Source organism: Tauraco erythrolophus (genome assembly GCF_009769465.1).
Source record: "Tauraco erythrolophus isolate bTauEry1 chromosome 30 unlocalized genomic scaffold, bTauEry1.pri scaffold_44_arrow_ctg1, whole genome shotgun sequence".
In the NCBI taxonomy this organism is placed as follows: domain Eukaryota; kingdom Metazoa; phylum Chordata; class Aves; order Musophagiformes; family Musophagidae; genus Tauraco; species Tauraco erythrolophus.
The window spans coordinates 938,832-948,104 of NW_028238561.1; the positions used below are offsets into that span (position 1 = coordinate 938,832).

At 53.3% G+C, this 9,273-nt stretch overlaps 1 protein-coding gene across 1 annotated transcript; it reads right to left on the minus strand.

Moving 5' to 3' along the window:
- Positions 1-1,937: 1,937 nt before the first annotated feature.
- Positions 1,938-3,523, minus strand: LOC104378834 (protein MRP-126). The gene is made up of 3 exons (XM_086630392.1): positions 3,479-3,523; positions 2,701-2,859; positions 1,938-2,279 (listed from the first exon to the last, which is right to left on the minus strand). Exons 1-3 carry the CDS (start codon positions 3,485-3,487, stop codon positions 2,085-2,087), a joined length of 363 nt encoding a protein of 120 aa, XP_086486518.1. The 5' UTR covers positions 3,488-3,523; the 3' UTR covers positions 1,938-2,084.
- Between the last annotated feature and the right edge of the window lie 5,750 nt (positions 3,524-9,273).

Consider the following 9,273-nt stretch of genomic DNA (forward strand, 5'->3'; position numbering starts at 1 on the left):
TCCGGGGCCGGTGGCCACCCCAAAGGCCTCGGTGGCACGTGCCACCAGGTGGCAGCAGGAGCCTGGTCCTCAGCTCGCAGAGGCCGAATCCTCCCTCGTAACGTGGGGGTGAAGTCAGGTGGGGCTGGGGGCTACCCCCCGAGAACCGCTCCTGGGGCAGCGAGGCTGGAGGAACCCATATGCCATCCCCAAACGGGCAGCAGAGCACCTCACCCACGACTCTGTGCGAGCATCCCTCTGCATTATGGGATGCAGTGTGATTGGGGACTATCAGCACCTCCTTACTTGTGTTGCTTTGGCACCTCGTCTGCTCTGGAGCTGTGAGCTCTGCTGGGGTGAAAGGATGTATATGGATTTGGGGACTGCTCTTGCTCTTACAGGAGGACCTGGCAATTGTCTCTGCTTGCTCAGAGCCCTGCGTTGGTGTCCTGGTCCTTCTGTGCTCAGGGTGTGTGATGGCTCATTCTTCACCACCCCTAGTGTGATGGTCCAACAGCCCTGGCTGGGGACACAACAGAAGTCCTGCACCTTTGGGTTTCAGGGGAGCATCAAGTCCTGCTGTTTCAGCAAATATCCTGTTGCATAAGCACTGTGAGCTTTGAGGCTGGTTCCTGCCTGGATCCTGGTGGAAGGTCCCAGGGTGGTTTGTGGGTGCTCCCAGCACTCAGATTTGTGTGCTTGGCCACAGCACAGGGAGACTTCTCTGCCACAGGGAATGGAAGGGCTGAGCACCCACCAACAGGGTGCTGAGCTCCTGAAAGCTCATCTGCTGCAGATGGGACCCGAACCACCCTTGTCCTGAAAGCTGGATGTGTCCTTATGGGCTGGTCCTGGGCACAGCTTGGCTCTTGGAGATGATGTGCTTCTGCCCTGGCAGGGTGGTGACAATGAACCTCTCCCTTGGGTGCGGGGCTCCTGCCTGCTCCAAAGACCTTAAAGTGTTGTAGGATGGGGTGCAGGATTGAGTGTTGGGGTTCAGGATTTGGCTCCAGAGGGGACCTACCACCCTGCTCAGGCAGAGCTGAGCAAACTCTGGTCCTTGCAGCAGATTTTTTTCACCTCGTAAGAGGGTGTTTGACACTTCAGATGTCAAAACTGACTCCAAAGGAAGCTGAAGCAACCTGGCTAGCCGCGGTGAAGCAAGCTTGGGGCAGCCTTGTGTTAACCGGTGGGGGTGGATGGTGGTCTTGCTTCAGTGCTGCTGGTTTGGGGAAGCTTGTGACAGGTTCCTTCAGAGCGGGGCGATTTCAGGGCTTTGACTCACCCTTAGGAAATCACAACTGTTCCTTTTTCCACCCACCCAAATCAGTAGCCAGGCTCTAAGCGTTGCAGGGTGGGAGGCTGCCCAGCAGCATCGTAGGTGTTTCCAGCCACCCGCTCTGGAAAGCAGCTCTCAACTGGGGACACCTCCTCTGTGCAGACTCGAGATGCTCTGCACGAGGAGCTGGGGTTGTTCTCAATTCTTGTCCACACAAACCCTGGCTACTGGCTGTAGCCAAACTGGACGCACCCACCGCCCTCCAGCTCCCTTCCAGCCCCATGCCAGGGCTGTGCAGAGCAAAAATGCCCTAAAAAGGGTGTTCCTTCAGAAAAGTGTGCTCCTTCACCCCCACCCTTCCTTTCAGCTCTTGCCTACCACTGCAGCTCAGTCCTAGGAGACATGCAGAGTGTTTTGAGCCCAAAATGGGCTTTTTTTTTTTTCCAGTTGGGAATGCAAAGATCTGTCAAATTATAGGCACTTATGAAGCGCATTTTGACTTAAGGAGTATTGTGAGCATCTGCTGCAATGAACCCTCCCCTCCTCAAGTGTCCACCTCACCCCTGAGAACCTGCAACCTGTCTCTGAGGTAGATCTGCCTGGTTTAAAGCCATGGTTGGGAGAGAGTAAGGTGCAGGACTTGCCTCGAGGAAAACCCACACAGACACGCAGAAGAGACTTTGAGAGCCTCACGGTAAATCTTTATTTGGCAGCAAAACCATCAGAAGTGAAGGAAGGAGAAGGGAGGTGGAAAGAGAGGGATGGAGGGGAGAAATCCAGGGGCTACGAGTGCTGCCTGGGTGCCTTTGGCCAGGGGCTACACGCCTCAATGGTGGTGTTGGTGCTTGTGCTGCTGCTGTTGCTGCTGCTGCTGCTGGTCTTCAACAGCATGGAGGTGTTCATGGGTGGCGATGGTCACACGGGTGATCAGCATCATCACCTCGCTGAAGCTGACCTGCTGGTCCTTGTTGACGTCAAGGTCCTTCATGATTTCATCAATGGTGCCCCTGTTTTTCACATGCTGCAAAGGAAGGGACAGGGTGAGGGCAAAGTCCCCTCATTCACAACTCCAGCCTCTCCTTGGTCTCACTGGGTCTCTCAAAGGTGCCAGATCCCAAACAGCCTGGTGCTATGAGTGGTTCCATCCTTGTGCCACCATCACCCACTGCTCAGGCAATATGATCCTGAATTTTTGCAGATAAGGCGATGAGGGTAAATATCTGTGGGCTCACCCAGACCTGTGAGGGTTTCCTTCATCTGCCTTTATGGAACATCTTTGGAAGGAGATGGTTGGACAGGGAGGATCCAGGCAGAAGGTGTTGGGGCAGGAGAGCAGAGTGGGAAGAGGGTGAATCCAAATCCTGGAGATCTTCAGGCAATGGGGTCCAGCCCAACTCCCTCCCTATTTTGGCCATGAGAAACCCCACTTTGACTCCACTCACCTTCAGGTAGTTCGCGAGCTGCTTCTCAATCAGGAGCTTCAGCTCCTTCTTGCTCAGGGTGTCCCTGTGCCCCTCCTGAACTGAGTACTGGTGGAAGACATCAATGATGCCATTCATGGCCTTCTCCAGCTCAGAGAGCGGTTCCTGGGTCTGGGAGATCTGGAAGAGAAACGATTACACTGAATAACATCAGGAGCTGCAATAGATGCAAGTCTGACGTAAACCAGGGAGATTCCAGTACAGCCATCTGCTTCACACCAGATGGGGACACAACTTGGTTTTGTTCAGTTGTTCTCTTTTTTTGGATAAATTTGAGCTGTTTGTATTGAGTTTTCTCTGTCAGCCAAAGGATACTGAAGGGAGTTGCAGCCTTTGCCTCCTTCTGCTCAGGGGTGTGCAGCTACAGAAAATCGCTCAGACCTGATTTCTCCCCCCACCCATCCTGAAATGTGCCTTCTATAAGTCAGGTACTCTTGGAGGAAGGCTCCCAGAATAGCTGGTGGTGCTGTGGAAACCTCTGTAGAGATGCAGAATATGAGATCTGATGTCCAGGAGCCCCTTTGGTGGTCAGATTGTGCTGCAGAGAACCTCTTCCAAGAGGAGACATCTCCTCTCAAGTTGTGCTCGGATGAGCCTGAGCAGAGATGGTTATCCTCTGCCAGTGACTGATGGCAGCTCACACGGTGAGAAGAGGCTCCTTGAGGGTCCTTGCATCTCCAATGGCCCAACTGGCACCTGGAAAAAAGACCTTAAACACCCATGTCACCATTGGACTTGCCTTGCTCATCTTGGCGAAGTAGCGAGATCCACTCAGGCTGGAGTGGGGCTGGTCTCGCGCGCGGCAGCTCTTATAGCCCGGCCACGCACCTGCGCCGCTCCACCGGTTGTGAAATGTCTGTTTCATCCAATTCCAGTCAATCTTCATTACATACTTCTGCGTTGCTTAAGGTTCCGGGAAGTTCCTTAAAAGGGGCCTCTGCGGCTTTTCCTGCAAGGTGGGTGTGTCACGTACTCTGGCTGGGTGGCAGGGAGATGGCGAGGGCATGGCCGTGTCACAGAAGGATAGATGGTGTGGGTTGGAAGGGACCTTCAAGATCATCCAGTTCCAACCCCCCTGCCATGGTCAGGGGCACCCTCCCCTACACCAGGTTGCCCAAAGCCTCATCCAACCTGGCCTTGAACACTTCCAGGGATGGGGCAGCCACAGCTTCTCTGGGAAATCTGGTCCAGTGCCTCACCACCCTCAGAGGGAAGAATTTCTTCCTTATCGCATCAAAATCTCCCCTCTCTGTTGAAAGCCATTGCCCCGTGTCCTGTCACTACACATCCATGTCCAAAGCCCCTCTCCAGCTTTCCTGTAGCCCCTTTGGGTACTGGAAGGTGCTGGAAGGTCTCCCTGGAGGCTTCTCTTCTCCAGGCTGAACAGCCCCAACTCTCCCAGCCTGTCTCCAGAGCAGAGGTCCTCCAGCTCTCGGATCATCTCCGTGGCCTCCTCTGGACTTGCTTCAACAGCTCCATGTCCTCCTGACGTTGAGCTTCTCATTAACTAACACTCCCAAGTCCTTCTCCTCTGTGCTGCTCTCCATCCATTCTCGCCCAGCCTGTCCTGTACTTGGGATCGCCCCAACCCACATGCAGGACCTTGCTCTTGGCCTTGTTGAACATCATGAGGTTCACACAGGCCCATCTCTCCAGCCTGTCCAGGTTCCTCTGGATGACACCCCTTCCCTCCAGTGTGTTCACCACACCACACAGTTGATGTCCTCAGCAAACTTGCTGGAGGTGCACTCGATCCCACTCTCCATGTCTCTGCACCTGGGTCCTCTTCACCTGGCTCTTGGGGTTGCAATTCTCCATCATCTCCCACCAGATGTCTGTTCCTCTTAACTTGTCCAATTTCACCTGGTTTACTCCCCTCTGTAGGGGTGTCTTTTCATGCCATGAGGCAAAGGGGACCCACAGCATCATGCCTGTGCTTCTCCAATGAGCCAGCACTGCTCAGCCCCAAGGCACCCCCATCCTTGCAGACCTGGTGCACACAAGCACCCTATGGTCCTGTACACCCAAAAACATCCCCCTGTCCCACTGCTCCACGGAGCCCAGCAATGACAGCATGGCCGGGGTTGCCTGTGTGACATGGAGATGGGGACAGAATTGGTGCTGAGGGCAGTGTCCTGGTGCTGAGGGACCATCTCCTGCCTGCAGCAAACAGCTCTTTAAGAAAGACAACTAGTATGGGGCAGGTTCCCAACCTGGTGGGGCTCCAAGAACTTCATTTCATTTCCTCAGGTTAACAACAACCTGTGCCAAGGGTGGTTTCTCACCACCCAAGGTGGGGCTGAAAGGTGTATTTTTACGTTTTTAGGGCTGTGTCCTCACTTTGTGGCTTCTTTTTGTTGTTATTGTTGTTTCTTGGTATCGCAGAGACCCGATGCAGGCACTTTGGCTCGGAGCAGCTTTGGATCAGGAGCAAAACGAGATTTTCCAGTGCTTCTTCATTAAAATGCTCTGCCTGCTGATTCAGCTGACTCGTTTGGGGGGGGTTTGTTTAACCTGCCAAACGCGGTGCTAATCTCAGACACAAAACGGGGCCATGGCCAGGCCTGGGACAAGCTCCAGGAGCTCCAGATGAGCTGACACAGAGAAGCTCCTGGGGGATGCAGCCGCGGTCCACACACAGTGGCCACCTGGACGCCAGCCCTCACCGGTGGGGACACCACCGCGTTTCACAACACGAGCACTTTGATGCGCAAAACAGCTAGAGAAGGTCCGGGGCGTTTCACAACAGGGTGTCAGGGACTGTCTGCTCAGTTGCAGAATTTTGTAGCAATTTCAGGAAATGGTACTTTTGGTCATTTTTATCATCCTGGAGGTGGGGAAGAATGAGGATGAGTTACGGTGTGTGGGATGGGCCAGGGATTTCCAAAAAGGAATGATGGCTAGACCCTCAGATGTGGCCACCAGGCAGTGGGGATGAGACCCCAGGTACTTGATTTTTAATTCTAGAGCAGTCACTAAGGTGACCAGGGAGACTCAGTGTTGCTTAGGGTCACAGGAACGTGCGCTAGCCCAGCTTTTGCCTGGCTCTGTAGGTCTCCTTGCAGGGAGAACCTCCCTGTAAGCCATGCTGAAGTGGCTGCAGCAAGCTGCCATCCTGGGCCCAAGGCCACCGGGGTTGAGCAAACATCTGCTTGCTGGAGCTGCGGAGGGGAAGGAGAGGGATGCAGGCATCAGGCAAGCGGCCTGGTAGCCATGGCAAGCAAAGATCTGGTTCAGGGTGACCGGAGTTGGTTGTGCCCTGAGGACCTGAGCCCTGGCAGGGCTCCCCATGCTTTTTGACAACGGTTGCAAAACTCTTTCAAAATAGACACTTACAAGGAAGTGGCTGGCAGATTCGTGAAGAGGGCACGGCAGGGTTTGTCACCATGTGGTTTGCCGTGTTTCACAGCAGGTTTTAGCCCAGGATCAGGGCAGGACGGATGTTCTGGTTGCTAGATGTGGTTTCTGCTTGGGGAAGCCAAGGGACATGCTCTGAGGTCTGGTTCCTGAGCACCTTTGAGCATCATCTGACCAGCGATGCTCTGGCTGGGACCTGGCACAAGCAGCCACCACGGGAGCTGGGCAGCCTAGAGGTTTTGCCATCCTGGAGCCACAGAGGAAAGGATTTCCCAGTCCTTTAGCTCAAGCCAAGAAGCCTTCTCACATGTCTCAGCCGTGTCAAACAGCTACAAGTTCAGCTGCTTGGCAGGCACCACTTCGGTCCAGCCCAAAGGGAGCTGAGAGCGAGGTCTGCTGCCCACGCAGACATGGCACAACTGCTGCAGGGTGCTGGACCCTCTCCAAGCCCTTCTGGAGCTCTGGCAGGCTGCAGGGCTGGATCTGGCCATTGCACTTGCCCTTCCCACCTGTGCTGCCACATGCAACACGTTGCTCTTGCTTGTGCTGGGGCACCCGTGGAATGGTGGAACCCAAGCGTTCGGTGAGGAAAAGAGCTGGATTAGAGCGTATTTAGTACCCAGAAATGGTTTGCTGATGCTGCAAGACATCTCCTAGATCGCTCAGCCAGGGACAAGATCCTTGTGCTCTGCTGGAGCCCATCAGGGTTTCAGTGAAAATATTTTACTGGAGGAAAACTCCAAGATGGAAACCGACCGGGTGTTTCATCTTGGCTGGGGAGCAAGTGATTCAGTAGGGTTGGGAGGGAGCGCTCCGGAAAAGTGCTTGTTTGTGTGGGAAAGCTTTGAAATTTGAGTTTTCATTGGGATTTAGGGAGAAAATTTTAAATCTTGGAATTTCCCACGGACTAGAAACTGTATATAAAGATAGAAACTTCTGTGTGCAACTTTTATTTTCCCTAAGAGCACCCTGGCTTGTTCTTGCGGTAAAGGCTGTGTTCTGTTGTGAACTGCTGTTGTCATGGGTCTTAATGCATTTTTCCTGCTTACAAGTGATTCTGCATCCAGAGGACACCCATGTCATGGCCAAGGGGGAAAAGCTGGTTGAGGATGGGCAAAACAGGAGGTGTTTCCCCAAACTAGGCTGGCTCTGCTCTTCCCAGTCGGTGCAGAAAACTTCCTCTGCAAGGAGAAAAACCTCTAATGTAGCTGGTATATGTTGCAGCTGATGGTTAAAACCCTTGCAGAGCTCAGGCAGAGTCTTGTGCTGGTCTTCTGGCCATTAATCCAACCCCTGCTGGTCTTCTAGCCCATCCATCCAGCCCTCTCAGCTTGGACCAGAAAACTGTTCTGTGGACCACATCCATGGTGGGGACTGCACGCCATTCCACTAGGAGCATTCCTGGAGGTAACCTCAGCGTCATCCCCCCCACAACCCCACCAAGGAGACCATCTCTCCAGGGAGCACAACACACTCCTGTGGCACTCATGCAAGCTTGCAGGAAGGTTGATGCCTGCCCAGTTAGCAGTGTCACGAAGTCATTGAAGTTGAGGTCAAGGTGGCCCTCCTGGATGGTGTAACAATGGTTTTCAGGACCACATCCAGCATGCAATTTCCCGGGAACTGCTGAGTCTCGGGAAGGGTGGTTGTGGTCTGCAGACATGGCTGAGCTCTTGAAGTACCCATAGAAACTGTGTGGAGGAACCTCAAAACCATGAGAGGCACCAAAAATCCAGCTCTTGCCCCCCAGGCCAGGCACCCCAAGGGTGTCTAGCAGCAGATCTGCACCAGGACCCTCATCTCACTGGGGCTGATCAAGCCAGTAGCGCCCAGCGTGCCTGAGGGCTGTCGGCAATTCCTCGGCACCGGGCAGGTAATGAGTGGTTTTAGGAATATCGCCGCTTTACAGCATTGCCCAACTGCCTCCAATTTCAGCTTCACCCAAGAAGCAGCTCGTTGTGATGACCTGGAGGCATCTGTTAGACACGTCAGACAAACCCATCAGGTTGTTGTCGCTTGTCTATACCGCACCACTGACAACAAGGAGGACTTTAAGGCAGGGAGCACAGTTCAGGTACGGGCTCCATTGCAGCCTCTTCCTGACCTCCTTCTCCTCCTCCTCTCTCTGTGAATCTCCCTCTCCTCTTTGGGCACCAAACCCTCTTCACCACAGACACTGAGCACAAGAGACCCTGATCTCTGCTGGGTGCCACCATGCAGGTGGCACCTCCAAAAGGCTCTGTCCTTGCCAAGTGGAAACAATTACACCTCCACTAAAGATGGCATAGAAATGCCATTACTTTATACTTGTCTTATACTGGTCTTCTCCCTCGTATTTCCCGCAAGAACCATTGTGATGTTATCTGCCCTTGTCTCCAAGGAGGGTTTGCAGAGGATGGGTCTGTTGCAGTGATCCAAGAGCCTGGGCAGCCCTTCTAATACATATCTGAGGTCTTTTTTCATCAGAGGTGGTGACACACGTGCTGCAAGCCACAGCTTGTTAGCATTTCCCGTACCTGGAAATTGCAAGGTGGGAGTTTCTGAACCCTTCCCCGTCTCATACCTCTGCACGCCGTTCCTGGTTGCACCCACCGGGGTTTGGAAATGCTGTCCTTCCACCCTGCTGTCACCTCCGACGGGGCTGAGGTGCTCGTGTGCTGGGCAAAGAACGGGAAAAACACTGGAGGTACCATCACACCTCAACGTGAGCGTAAAGGGCAAGTCTGTGTTGGTGGAACTTCCCAAAACTTTGCAAGTTTTGCAAAGCACTGAGAATTTTGTGCGTCCTCATGCCAGTGTAGAAGAAAGATGGACTTTTTCAGAGAGACATAGATGACCCTGTCGCTTGGTTGTTTTTAATGTGATATCTCTGTTTTCTGCAATGCCCAACTGGTTGAACACCAGCAAAGACGAAGGCAGCATCCACCTTTGAATAAACCGTTTTCCAGCGCATTTTCCATTACTTTCTATTTATGCATCACTTGTTACCAGAACTTTCTTCTTGCTCTGGAAACTTTGTGAAGGAAACTGGGCATAAAACAAGAAGAAATGCCGAGGTCAGGGTCTTTACTGGCTGCAGCATTAACTAGAAAGTGTTTTGCAGCAGTCACCTCTGTGCCACCCATCTTCCATCAACAGAACAAGTACGAGAAGAATGAAGAGACTATCAAAAGATGT